This window comes from Podospora anserina, chromosome 4 (assembly GCF_000226545.1).
Source record: "Podospora anserina S mat+ genomic DNA chromosome 4, supercontig 4".
Lineage (NCBI taxonomy): Eukaryota > Fungi > Ascomycota > Sordariomycetes > Sordariales > Podosporaceae > Podospora > Podospora anserina.
In genome coordinates, this window is record NW_001914850.1 from 439,329 (window position 1) to 453,386 (window position 14,058).

The 14,058-nt window shown below is 55.3% G+C and overlaps 3 protein-coding genes across 3 annotated transcripts, besides 1 other annotated feature; 1 reads left to right on the forward strand and 2 right to left on the reverse strand.

Moving 5' to 3' along the window:
* PODANS_4_9610 (uncharacterized protein) lies at positions 1–3,918 on the reverse strand (the record flags this gene model as incomplete). The annotated part of the gene is made up of 1 exon (XM_001905828.1): positions 1–3,918. A coding segment is annotated over one exon (3,918 nt), but the record flags the coding sequence as incomplete, so codon positions are not given.
* A 1,250-nt stretch (positions 3,919–5,168) lies between these two features.
* Positions 5,169–6,439, forward strand: PODANS_4_9600 (uncharacterized protein; the record flags this gene model as incomplete). Its single annotated transcript, XM_001905829.1, has 6 exons — positions 5,169–5,217; positions 5,309–5,335; positions 5,385–5,404; positions 5,492–5,499; positions 5,564–5,650; positions 5,725–6,439. 6 exons carry the CDS (start codon positions 5,169–5,171, stop codon positions 6,437–6,439), a joined length of 906 nt encoding a protein of 301 aa, XP_001905864.1.
* Positions 6,440–6,854: 415 nt separating this feature from the next.
* Positions 6,855–6,926, reverse strand: a tRNA (tRNA-Thr).
* Positions 6,927–7,832: 906 nt separating this feature from the next.
* PODANS_4_9590 (uncharacterized protein) lies at positions 7,833–10,532 on the reverse strand (the record flags this gene model as incomplete). Its single annotated transcript, XM_001905830.1, has 3 exons — positions 7,833–8,281; positions 8,338–9,281; positions 9,334–10,532. 3 exons carry the CDS (start codon positions 10,530–10,532, stop codon positions 7,833–7,835), a joined length of 2,592 nt encoding a protein of 863 aa, XP_001905865.1.
* Between the last annotated feature and the right edge of the window lie 3,526 nt (positions 10,533–14,058).

Sequence of the window (14,058 nt, forward strand, 5' to 3'; positions counted from 1 at the left end):
CACCACCCGCCCCAGTAAATCACTGAAAGGAGGCCGTGGGGCACCCCCCTCCTTCACCTTCTGCGCCGCCAACCCCGCCGACAGCGCCGACTTGGGGCTCTCCGACTGGATGATGCCCCTCAGGTCAAGCTTCTCCGTCAACACAGCAGCCGCACCACCCCACGGAGTCCCCGTCTTGACTGGAGTAGTACCACCTACATCCACGGGACGGGTAGCAGCAAGTGTAGGTTTTGCAGGACTAGGCGCGGAATACGGGCTGACCGGAGGCGACGACTGCTCTAGACTCATCCAGACTTTCTTCCCCTTCCCCTTCACCGAGCTCCCCAGCGGTGCGATCTTGTCCTCCGCGGGTACTTCACCAGTCTTTCGGGGTCGCAGGGAGGGACTGTTGATAGGCGAGGAATCATCCTCCTCCTCCCCCTCCATGTCAAACATCATATCCCCCTGCTCCCCCTTCGCCTTCAAATCCGGACTAAAAGGCTCATTCCTCCCCTTCCTGACCCTATCAGGCGTAGGCGTGAACAAACTCCCCTCCTCCAGACTCCCAAACTTGGTCCTCCCACTCACAACACCCATCTTCCTCTCCTCCTCCTTCTGCACCTTGAACCCCATCTCCCTAACCCTAACCTGCCTCTCCTCAAGTACATCCTCCGCCAACCCCGCATCATCCAACTGACTGCTCAGCTGCGCCCGATAACTCGCCAGATAAGGATAATGCGCCAGCTGGTTATCCCTCACCACAGCATCCAGCTCCAGCAACAAGTCCTCATCCAGCTCGTCAAGCAAGTGATTCTCCAGCATCGTCTCCAGCTGAAGACAAATATACTCCAACCCCGCGTCCTTGAACTCGGTAACCGAACACGGCCCAATCGCATTGAGAAAATGCGCAATATTCCTAATATTCGCAAACCGTCCCATGACCTTCTGGCATATCTGCGCCAGTCGGTCCAGCATCAAATAGTTCGCAGTCGACATGACCTCCATGACCAGATCCAAAAAGTCATCAAACGTGTCGCAAACCGCCGAGTCAAACAGCTCATCCCCCGTATCTGCGTAAAGATACTGTAACACATACCCAAACGCCGTAGAGTCCATGTGCTTCATATCAAGCCTGATGATCCTCTCCTCCTGCTGCCTACGACCAGCAAGCCACCCCCCCCCGGACCGCCCAAAGAACAAGCCCTCAAACCACGGACACCGCCTGCACAAAAACCTGCTGTGAACAGCCACCTCCGTCCCATCAAGCTCGAGCAGCGCATCCCCATCCTCAAAAAACCGCCTCCTGTCCCCCTTGAGCGCACCCCGAAAGTCCTCATCCATGCACCTCTCCGGTTCCACCTGCAGCCTCGCCGCAGCCTCAAGGTTGTGCATTTCGAGTCGCGCGGCCAGTCTCATGACCTCCAACCGCACCTGGCGGTACCGGTACGCCAGCGCAGGAGCATGCCGCGTATAGTTCCACACCGGAACCACCCGGTCCCGGTAGGCAAAAAGCACCAGGTTCAACAGCGTGAGCAGGTCCAAGCCCTGGAGGCAAACGACCGTTTTGCTGCCGTCGTCGTCGTCCTTGTGAACGGTGAACAACTCATGTGCGTAGCTGCCCGTCCCCCGAAACTCTGACAACGCTCGTCGGAGTACCGAGCTGCGCGCAGAGAGTAACCAGCTGTGCACAGGAATCTTGAGCTCAGGGGCGGACGACACGCAAACGACCGTGTCCAATGGTTCGTTTCGGCATCCCCACGTGGCCAGGTGCTGAGCCAAGTCTCTCTCCAGATCCGGGGACCTCAAGATTTCATAAGCGATATCCCCAAGTCGTGCCTCAAGATCAGGGTTCTCCCAAAACTTCCGGCTTTCTTGCGTGGATTCCCCATCCTCAGAAGCCTCAAACCCCTCCAGACAGTTCAACGGCGCCACATCATCCCACAGAGCCTGCTCATCCACCGCCAGCTGCTGCTTCATCACCTCCGAGTCCTCCCGGATAGCAGCAAAAGCCCCATACGCAGAGGCCCGAACAGTAGCAACCTTGGTGATATAGGGGACGCGCTGGAACTTGAAATTCCTCTTCGATTCCGAAATGTTGTTGGCGGAAGAAGCGCCCTTGCCTTTTACACGCTTGATCCTTCGCCACACAGCTCCAGACTTGGTGCTGAGAATCACCGAACCATTTTCCCCGACACCAACCGAACAGACCCCGTCCTTACTGGCATTCCAGATCCGTTGAGGTGCCGTCACGGCGCCCTTGAGCTTGGACGGGTTCGTCGTCGATGTGGCCGGTGGGTTCGTTTCCATCTTGTGATCCAGATTCATGGTGAACAAATCACCCCGTTTCGTCAACGCCGCAATGGTTTCTCCGCCCGAGGTGATGTAGCTGACCTGATTCCAACCTACTTCATGCCGATTTGACAATCTGAGGTTGCCGATGTAGTCAAAGCTCGCGAATGGGAATTTGACAATATGATAACCATAGCCCGTGAAGATGCATACTGTGTGGTTCTGCAGCAGGATGGTTGTCGCCTTGTCAATGGCGCTGACCATGACAATCGGCGACGAGAAAAGGGACGCGGCCACCTTTCTAGGGGTTTGCTGGTGTTCAAGCGATCTCGAGTCAGCATCCATCAAGGCCAGCTGGCCAAGATTCTTGCCCCAGCAGTAAAGCGATGCACCCGTGTGAGCAACCGAGTGTACCGATGAGGCAGCGACGCCAAGAACAACCTCCTTTTTCAAGGCACCAAAAACTTGACGAGGTATGGTGCTGATGGGCTCCTCGTCCTTCCTCGCCGGAGCAGGAAGCGCATACCCTAGCTGTGACTGGGCATTGCTGCCCCAGGTCCACAAAGCACCCGTGTCATCAACAGCCATGGTGTGATTTTGTCCCAGAGCCACCTGGACAACCCTGCGATCGACAAAGGGGCCCTGCACGGGAACGTAGGTGAAGCGCGTGTTCTCATCACCGAGACCCAGCCGGCCACCACGTCCAACACCGCAGATGTAAAGGTTAGAAACCGGATCTGTTGTTAGAACTGCACTGTGGAGCTTGGAGAGCACGACATCCTGCATCATCAATGGCCGGTTCAGGACCAAAGCAGGAATCTTGGACAGATCCTGTGACGCCGGTCGTTGGGCGCCGATTTCTTCGAGATACTCATTGTAAAATCGTTGCAGGAGGTGGTCTGGGCGGTTCAGAAACACTCTCTCGGGAAACTGACGATCGTCCTCGTCCCCAAAGCCCAAGGACAGGTTTCTGTTGCTTCCAAAGGCATACAGGTCTTCTCCGATGCCGTTCCGGTGACTCGCGGCTGTGATGCTCTCAACAGTTTCCTCCGGGTCATCACTATCCGACCCATCGTCAGCCACTTGGGCACTATCCCAATCCTTCAAATTACGTTCTCCAATCGTCGAGTTGTACAAGTCAAACGGACTGTTGCCTTCGTGGTCCTTCGTCTTGATAAGCTGTCCCACTCGGTTCACCGAAACCATGTGCCCTGTCAAGTCGGCGCGTTCCTTTTCAAGAAGCATCCTCGCAATGGAAATGTTGCCCGCATACAGAGCCCTGTGGAGCGCATTCCAGCCACTCTCCGGGTCCTGGGCGTAAATGTCAATGGCGGGGTGCCCGAGCAGAGCTTCGACAAAAGAAACGGCGTTTTCGGCGGTCGAGGAGGCTGCGCGCAGCAATATCGTCAGACCGGCATGGTCACGGCTGTTGACTTCGTTCCGACCAAGCGATCCATTCCCATGCCCCTGAGTCTTGCGCGACTTTGGAGTCGGTCTCGGTGGCGTGCCATGGCCATGGCCAGGACTCCCCGCAGCCCCTATGTTCGAACTCCGCGCGGCATTCTGAGCGCCGTGGCCGGCGGGCGAGAGGAGGCGTCGAAACTTGTCGATATCGTCTTCCCAGTAGGATTTCCACAAGAGATGAGTCATTAGCAGTCGATGATGGCTGAGGCCGGCCGCGAGAGTCCTCCAGGCGCTTCGATGTTTGCGCACCTCGCTGTGGTCTCTGTGGATCACGGCTTTTTTAAAGGTGCTGTGTAGAAGCGCAAGAAAGACGTCCCCCGGAAACGTGCGTTGATGTCTCGGTCAATGGCCCTCGTCAGAAACACAATGCTGAGTGAGAATTTCGTTGCAAGTGGCAACTTCGGCGCAATGACGCGGATACTTTGGGAGCTCGGTCAGATATGGGACGCGCGGGTGCGATAAGGGTCGAGTATGTCGATGTCTGGTGCAGTGGCTCTCGAATTCGGTGAGTGTCTGGTCGAAAATAGGAGTCGGCGACGCGGTGGCTACGAGGTGTCTAGGAAAAGGAGATGACAAATGGCAAATTGCTGGGGAATAATGCCTCCGTGAATCGTGTGCGCAACCATCATCTTGATAACCCCGCGCCAGTGCCGGGCAGCCCCCTGGTCGGGAATGCGCCGCTATCCAGCCAATCGGGTGCCATGCTTCAGGGTCATGTTCCAAGCTCTCGCCATCAAGAGCCTGCAACCACTACAATAGGTAATCACTGCTGGTACTAACCTATGCCTGTCGGTCTGTAGCATTGGAAACGTGCGGCTGGTCCACCAACTTGTCGGTTCTTATCCATGCATGTCAAGATCTAGTCTGGCGGGGCATTCTTGATGGCGCTTGTGGGAGCTGGGGGAGCTTTGGGTGATGAGGTCTGTGCTGATGGCTGATCCAATCCAATGGCTGATGGATGTCCCAGCCCTGCGGTGTCACTGAATGCAGCAGAGAAATGCAGACGATCCGATGCATTCAGCCTCTTCCCTTGACGATAGCTTAGAGATATATGACATTATTCTATGCCGGTAGTCAAAACATAGATCAGGTTATATGGGTCACTCGAAAACAGTTCAACATTAGGTAATCCCACCAAACATCCAAACCCCCCTGTCGCGATGTGAGGCTGGGATGAGCCTCCGATGTCGTTCCCCCCGCGTGGGTTTGGCTGTGAAAATGTGGGGTGGCAGCCCGCCGCATCCAGAACCAAACTTCGGCGTTGCGTGTAGCGCTCTCCGGTCGGTTACTGAGTTCGGGTTGTAGTGGCAGTCAACGACACCTTTTTTTTTCGCTTCACATTTCTTCGTGATACCCTTTTTTTATTTTTTCCCTTTCACTCGTAGCCAGCCTGCAGCCGTTCCCGCACCACCGTCCACCCCCAACACATCTCCACAATGGCGTCCGAAAAGGCCCCCCTCCCGTTTGTCTACACCTTCATGGCTGGTGAGTTGCTGCTGCCGTCCGGCCCATCCGCCAAAAACAACTCAGCCAAGACCCAAGACCGAGAGATGCTGACCATGACTGCCCACCACAGGCGCCATCGCCGGCGTGTCGGAGGCAAGTTGTTGTAACAAACCATACTCTAGTCATTTGGCCTGCTAACATGCAAGCACACATAGATTTTGGTCATGTAAGTTGCTCTGACGCCTGCTGCTCGCGTGCCCCACGATGCTAACCGCCGCCCTACTTCCCCAGGTACCCCCTTGACGTTGTCAAGACCAGAGTGTAAGACCAAGCATACACATATACGACACCAATCCTGCCCGGCAAGCTGACAAGAGAGGATCAGACAACTCCAAACCGGCAAGGCCGCCGCCGGCGCCGACACCTACAATGGCATGTTCGACTGCTTCTCCAAGATCATCCGCAACGAGGGGTATGCGCCAAGTTCTTTTTCATAATGAGAAGACACCATGACCAGACCCCGTTAACACCCCCCCCTCTCCCCAGCTTCTCCCGCCTCTACCGCGGCATCACCGCCCCCATCCTCATGGAGGCCCCGAAGCGCGCCACCAAGTTCGCCGCCAACGACAAGTGGGGCAAGTTCTACCGTGAGCTCTTCGGCCAAACCCAAATGACCCAATCCCTCTCCGTCCTCACCGGCGCCTCCGCCGGCGCCACCGAGTCCTTCGTCGTCGTCCCCTTCGAGCTCGTCAAGATCCGCCTCCAAGACAAGGCCTCGGCCGGCCGGTACAACGGCATGATCGACGTCGTCGTGAAGACGGTCCGCAACGAGGGCATCCTCGCCATGTACAACGGCCTCGAGTCCACCCTCTGGCGCCACATCCTCTGGAACGCCGGCTACTTTGGCTGCATCTTCCAGGTCCGCCAGCTCATCCCAAAGGCCGAGACGAAGCAGGGCCAGATGACAAACGACATCATCGCCGGCTCCGTCGGCGGCACCGTCGGCACCATCCTCAACACCCCCATGGACGTCGTCAAGTCCAGGATCCAAAACACCGTCAAGGTCGCCGGCCAGACGCCAAAGTACAACTGGGCCTGGCCCGGCGTCGCCACCATCGCCAAGGAGGAAGGGTTCGGCGCTCTGTACAAGGGCTTTGTTCCCAAGGTTCTCCGTCTCGGCCCTGGCGGCGGTATCCTCCTGGTCGTGTACACTGGGGTGATGGACTTTTTCCGCAACATGAGGGAGGCCAAGGGTCTTTAAACTGGTCTTTTTGTGAAGCACGCACGCAGCGCTATGAGTTCAAAAAACGGAGAATGAAAAAGGGATGATAGATACCCCCAGGGCGGCAAGCGGCAAACGGTGGTGGCGGGCGCAATAGTTTTTACCAACTGCCCATATTTTCATACAATTTTCCTGTACATACACAATACATCTAGAGATACAGATTCGCACAAAGAGGCTAGAAAGCACACCCAAAAAGGGGGTTTGAATTTTGATAATTTGCGTAGACAAAATCGTATGTTTTGGAATGCTGTGATCATTGCAATAGTGTTTTCCGTGAGAATGTTATGCTATATAAAGGAACGAAAAAGAAGGGGGGATAAAAATGGTCAGAACAATTGTTATTCTGAGCAAAAGAAATGTGTGACTTCCCAGTCGAAAGATAGAGTTATGATGCCCACAGCCAGAATCGAACTGACGACCTCATCATTACTAGTGATGCGCTCTACCACTGAGCCATGCGGGCTTTTGTTTGGTGATTTGATGAAGATCCTCTCCGGCGGTTACCCCTATGTCGCTAGTGCCAAATTCTTTTTTCGTTGTTCGAACAGACAATCATAAGAGAACAGGTAAAGGAATCACCTTGTTGTTATTGTTGTTGTTTTTGCTGTTTGTCAGTTTGATGGTCTTGGTGTCTGTGGTGGGGAACTCACCCTGGAAGGACAAAGCACAGGGTTGTTGAGCAAAAAGTTGGGAAGAAAATTGCAACTGTGACTGAAGAAGGGGCATCTCCGTAATGTCATCGATCAAGATAGGGTTGACAACCAGCCCAGTGGATTTCCCAGCTTGGTTGAGCCTCGGCCTTCTCAGTCGGAATGTAACAAAATGCGTCTTCCCAAGATTTGAATTCATGGTATATAGATAATAGGATGGATATGTGTGCAAAATGCTTGAACGACAAACAGGCATATGCCCATTAGCCATCGCGATTCGAATGTCAGTCTCCTCGAAACAACAGCAGTGGTATCAGCAACTCAGCGAGCTCTCGCACTACACCAAGCCATTGTTCCCTGTCATCTCACCCACGTCTTCACAATTCTCGCCTTCTCCCGAATCGGCATCAACCAAGTCCGTTTACTCCCTGCCAAAAGCCCTCCACAACCGGCTCTAGCATGCCCCCTTCCGCTAGGCAAAGACGGTGTAGCAGCAATGCCAAAAAGGTCGTGCCATGGAGGGCGATAGGGCCCGATATCTCGTCGCCATCCAGCTTGGCCACATTCAACCATTTCTCGACTTCCACATTACCGGTAAATGCGTCGTTGTTGGAAATTTGACAGACCCGGCTCGGCTTCGCCTCCTCCAACGGGCGGCTTCCTCCTAGTTAACCACCAACGTGGCGTCCCTTCAACACTCATCGACCCCTCCTATCCTCTCACCCCAAGCCCTGACCACCCACAAACTTTCCCAACGGTGTCCGATCCCTTGGTTTCTCAATCATATCCCCATACCCGTCCAGCCCCGCCGCCATAATCCTCAAAATCTCAAAGATATGCGCCCCCTTGAACGTTTCCGCCCACAGCCTCACTACCGCACAAGCTAACTGTCGAAGCTTTGTGCTATCCGTCGAAGCAGAAGCATTCATGTCGATCGAACGGGACTGGTGATGGCCCCCGCCGTGGTGATTAGCCGACGACGAAGCTCCCCCATTCCCGCCACCCAACGAAGGATCAATCGGCACGGCGAATTCTGTCTCGTCGAGCATCCGGCAAACCATGTCCAAAACATGTTTCTCCTCCACTGACAGAGGTTGGTCGGCCGGGCCTATGGCGGAGAGCGTCAAGAGCCACTTGGAAAGAAGGATGGCGCATTCGAGATTGCACACTATTCCACTCGGTTAGTACCACTTCATATCAGAGTCAAACCGAAGAAACACCTACAAGAATGCTGCATGCTCCACTCCAAACTCTTCGTCCTCGCCACATAGTTCACCCCTACCTTCACCAAATGGGCCAGCGCATGCACAGCCGGTACCACCGCTCCGTTCAGCCTCTTGTTTCTCACCAACAGCGGTGCGTCACTGAACGCTGACGCAATCAACACATGATCCCTCGTCTCCAGACTCCGGCTGGGGCTCAAGTCGGTGTAAAGCCTGATGTACGCCAGCCTCAACAGCGCTGCCGAGTTGAAAGCCACTGGTCCGCCAGAAAAGTTGTCTGCCGATGCCGGTCCTCCTGATTCGTTCGCCCTAATCTGCCGATGCTGCTCTACTCCGGTCTGCCACACCCGCAAAGCGTGAGTAACGTCTTCGACGTCTTCCGGCTTCATCCCCCGTCGAAAGTCGTATGGCGAGAGGCTGGTAAACGATGTCTGCTTGAGAAGGAAGATATGCTGAATGAGGGCGTGGATGAGAACATAGTTTCCGAGCGAGGTAAGCGGTGGAGGTGGAACTTGAGACGAGCGGTTGAGAAGCCTCATAAACGCGTCTTGCAGGGTGATGTCGACAAATTGGCAGGTCTGGCGTGCTTCTTGCCACTGCCAGCTTGTCTCTGCCCTCCATAGTCGAGACGGGCTGGGCAGGAAGAGGTGAACATCGGATGTTAGTAACATTGGCGGGGTGTTGTAAGCGATGCTGCAGAGATTGAAGAAGCAAAATGCGACAAGCTTCGTGCGAGTGGCCGATTCATGTCGGACCCAGGTCTCGTGGTCAACTGTCTGTTGGTTAGACTCCCCGACCAGTCCCTCCTCCCGGACTAGCACAGCGAGTTGGCTCTGCAAGCCAAGGGCTTCCTGGAGGATGGCTTTGGGGCCCCAGAGCCCAACCGAAAACAGCAAAAGGATGGCTTGGATGGTCTCAAGACGGGCGTGTGGAGTGTTTGGAGAACTGGAGTGTTTGTTAGCAAACTTCAGACCAGATGCAGGGAAGGGATCATTACTAAGGCTCTCTGTGCGTCTCCTGAGTCATGGGGCGGTCTTGATGTACTGACGGAAACGAGTGCCTGAAACCGGAGCTTGGGGAGGGTCGAGTCGAGTGCGGGCTGTAGGCGGCTGGTGTCGGAAGCAATCCATGTACCTCATGGCTATGTCTTCGGCGAATCTGTTCCAGGGCCACAGCCTTTGCAGCATACCACAGGGCATGGCCGCGGTTTGTTTCAAAACGGTACTGAGCTCCCACCGCAAGGACGGCCAGCAAGAGCTCGGGTGCCAAATCTATGGGTGCCAGGCTTGGTAAATGGAGAAAAGGTAGGTGTTCATGGAACCCACTGATGTATCCGTCGAGAAACCTGTTGAGAGTATGTCGAGATGGAAACACAAAGTCGTTGGGAAGCACCGACGAAAACTCATCCAGCCTGTTTTTGACGGCGATATGATTCGCTCCGGCAATTCTCCAGTTGGGAGCCTGCATCCCATCTTCATGCATCCTTGAACCGTCATTTGGATCTCGGGCATCAGGCTGCAGTGACGGGAATCGAGACGGGAAGGCAGAAGCAGGCTTCGACGGCCCACGCATGTCGCCCCCTAGACGAGACCACGATCCGAAACCTTGGTCCATTTCGAGCCCTGGTGGGAGGAAATGCTGCGTCCCATAATCATCCAAAAACAAATTGTAATCCTCAAAAGGGGCCGGCTGGGTCTGGTATACACCAGACATGACACCCGGGTCCTGCTCCCGAACACGATCCCCGTAAGGGTTACTGTCGTGATATGTTTTCACCGGAGCAAGCGGCGGCGGAGGCGGCTGGTGGTCCGAGATGCCGGACATCATGGATGGCTGCATGTTGCTGACTTCGCCGGCCGAAGCAAGATGCGTAGCTGCGTCAGATAAGAGGTCGAGATTGCAGGCTGGCGCCCGCGCTGACATGCGCGGGTCAGGGGCGATCGGCGCGACAACGGTAGGCTGCAAGACTTCCTGTCGATACATTTGATGCGGTGGTGGTTGCGGTTGCTGCTGCTGCTGCTGCGGTTGCGGTTGCATACCGAGCATCTTGACATCACCATGGTCATCAACAGGTCCCATGCCAGCGCCCGCCGTCGAGGGCTTCCGCGGTCTGTGGCCACCGCCATCTTTGTTGCTAGCCGCCTCGTTGGAATGGACAAGCTTATGGTGACGGGAGAGCAAATCTCTGATGTCCATGTCAGTATGCTATGCTTTCTCGAAGACGGGAGGCAGGTCGGTGCGACGCCGACGGGGCAGACACGATGCGGTGATGTTGAGACTGGGAGGTGACCTGAAGGGCATAGGGCATGGAGCATGGAGCATGGAGCATGGAGCATGGAGCATGGGGCATGGGGCATGGGGCATGGGGCATGGGGCACGGGGGTGCTGAGGGGGGTAGTGTGAACCCACGTCCCACGCGCGCCAAACGCATGCAGTTGCGGCAACAGAAGCATACGAGCGAGGTCACCAGGACAGCGGCCCAGCAGAAGCTACCAAGCAGCCAAACTGAGGGGTCCTGAATAGTGGGATAAAAGATAGTGAGCAGCTTACCGTCGTCCAAAGTGCTTTCCACACCTAGGCCACTCGCAGGAAAAGGGCTTTTCCTTGGTGTGAGTCCTTTCGTGCCTCTGAACATGTTCCACGCGCCTAATACAGAAGGTAACGTAAGTCAATATGCGACACTTGTTAGGTCCCAGGTAGAGCGGTACCGACCTGAAGCATTTGCTACAGTACTTGCACGGCAGCGTCTTGGGCTTCTGCTGCCGGGTTTCCCCATTCTCGTCGGCAGTGGCTGGGGCGGGAGTCTCGATGGATTGTAGGGGGCGCATGGCGTGAAGGTACAGACAGCTTGTACTGTATACAGCAGGCCCGGTGGAGAGGGAGGAGAAAGCCACAAAGACTGGAGGGTGTGGGGGAGGGGGAAAGGGGGAAGAAGAGGGGGGCGGTGGGAAGGGGGAGCTGGGGCCAAATAATTAGACGGCGAGGTTTGCGGGGTGCCGGTGCCGTGTCTGTGTCGGCGTGAGGGGAGGGACAGGAATGTGTTGGCCGGATCTGGATCTGGATCTGGATCTGGATCAAGCAGCACAAGACATGCTTGGTCCTGTTGCTTGTGTGTTGTGCGGTGTCGGTAAGATATCAGCCAGATGCTCTCCCCTGAATCCTGACTGGTTGCTTGCTTGCTGGCTGGACGTCACCCCTCTCTGATCCCTGAGAAATCACCACGCTTCAATCTTCAAAGACAAAGCAGGCCTTGGAGCAGTCCGACGTCAGATGACGACAAGGCAACAGTTCCGCAGAGATTGCGGGGGTGGGCGAGAAGTCGAGCTGGGAACTGAGACGGTGTGCGGGAGCGGTGGGCCTGACTCGCTCGTGGGTGTACCGTTTCTCCTCCTCCTGTGGCGCAATCCTGGATTGGATAAAGGTGAATGTCAAGATTGTTGTAGCTGCTTGGAGGGTTTGGATGGATGGAGGGATGGATGGGTAAGGTCTCCTGAGTGAGATGGAGAGACGTGGAGAGAGACAGAAGCGGAGAAAAAAGACACAAACAACGATGGAAGATCAGGTCCAGGCACACAAGCAACAAGCGAGGCAGGGGGGCGGGAGAGGTGCGTTTCCAGCGCCAACAAAAACGCGGAGGCGGGGAAAAAGAGGGACTTCGGTAGTCGGAAGAAACGGAGTGTGGGGAGGAGCTGCAAAGAGGAGCTGCCGCAAAGAGGAGAACGGCGGCGGCGCGACCAGCTTCCCTTTTCTGGGCTCCAACCGTCTGTGACAGAGATGACCTACACTAGGTGGACATGTCAAAGCAGCATCTGATGGTAATTGACAGTACATGACATGGCATGATTTCAGCTATAGCTAGCCAGCTCAATGCTTATCTACAGATAGATACAGCCACCTAACAGCTACAGATAGCATGAGTACCTAGGTAGCTGATTGCTCAGGATGACGGCACCTTCAGCCCAGCTGGAAGTTGTTTTGCGGGACTCAAAGAGAAATCTGGGGAAATGTGGGTGTTTGGTGCACCGAGTGGTCTGTGCTCTCTCTCATCTCCGCATTCAACAGCTGCCAAGATTTCTGACCCGCTGTAGCCCCGCGACGCCATCTCATCTCATCTTCTCACCCAATCCACCCCCAAAAAAATTGTTCTCGAACACAGCTGAGGGGATCTATTGAGGATAGCACACCGGGTATTCCCATCGTTCTTATTTGTCGATACTCTTTGTATCATTGCTTTTCAGTCTCTTTTCTGTCGCGTCTCCCAGGGCTCAGACCTCCTTCTCTCCAGACTCGAACTCTGCATTATGCCTACGTCAATCTTTCCCAACGAACCGCTGCCCTGTTCCCAGTCTTGTCGATGAAAGCAGGCTTTGCCTGATCATCTTGCAGCGAACCACCCGCAACAAAGCGCATCATGACAGTCCCATTGACGGTACCCTCGACGGGGGAAAGAGCCGAGCTCTGTGGGTGTTACACTAGAAAGCGGGGTGCATCTCAACCAAAGCACCAAACATCTGAAAGCCACGGAACCGAGGAACCGTTTTCCAACCTCCTGCTGGTCAGTTTTCGGAGCTCAAACTTTACCAGTCTTGTCCGAGGTCGTGGGGATGTCTAAGTCAGGATTGTAGATCCAGCGGAGCTGCTAAACGACAGAGACATACCAAGGTATGGCGAACTATCTCGAACACGAGAATCATCAAGTCAACTTTCACATGATATCCCAAGATCCCCAAACAAATCTCTCTCGGAGGATCCCAACGTTCACAAACGCGGAGTACCTTGGTCTCGACGTCAGCAGGTGTTGGAGGTGTGGAGGCGGGCGCCACTTTGGGGAAAACGCTTGGAGAATTCAACCCCCCTGTTCGCTCCGGATTATCAGTGCGGGGCCCCGCGAAATCCGCTCGCAAAATGCGGAGAAACGGGAGAGAAACTTGGACGTGCCTGGCCTGGCGGGATGAAGCCCTCATCAACTTCACCGCCCTTCGTCTGATTGTGGTGCGGAACATGAAATACCGTCGCTCATCTCGTCACTGGCCTCTCTTTGTTAACAACGAAAAACATCCTTTCTTCCGACCCTGAAAACTCCTGGACATTATGATATGGCCGGTTGCCCGTCCCGGACCTTGACCGCGCCGAACAGCTGGAGCAGCCAGGGGCGGCAGGTTCAAGAGGTTCAGATCAGCAAGACGCATGTGAGTATAGATACCTGGACAGACTACGTACTGGACTATCTTGACGGCGGCAACAAAAGTGTACGCGGCGTGTGTGGGTTGGAGAAGCATGGGGAATCTGCACCGATAGTAACACCTCGCCTACACCCGACGTCTTCCCCAGGTATTGAGCCTACTATCGCATCCAATATGTCGCCTGCGTCTTTGAAAATAGGCAAAATGCACTGCGTCTGGAGGCCCAAGACTGTCTGCCTGCCGCCGCCGGTCGTGAGCCGAATATCGCCAGGTGGATGATAGCTTCCCGGCCTCACTGGTGGTGTATCCATGACAAAACAGCCCCTTCTCAGAGCGTGTGACACCTGTGAGAACACAGACCTCCTCTTTCCCCCACGGCTTGCTCAGCATCCAGGGCCTGAGGGGGTGCTCGTTGATCATAGGTTGATGCCCAAGCTCATGGGTTGAGAGAGAGAGAGAGAGAGAGAGAGAGAGAGAGAGAGAGAGAGAGAGAGAGAGAGAGAGAGAGAGAAGGGGGGGGGGGAAGCACGCTAACTACC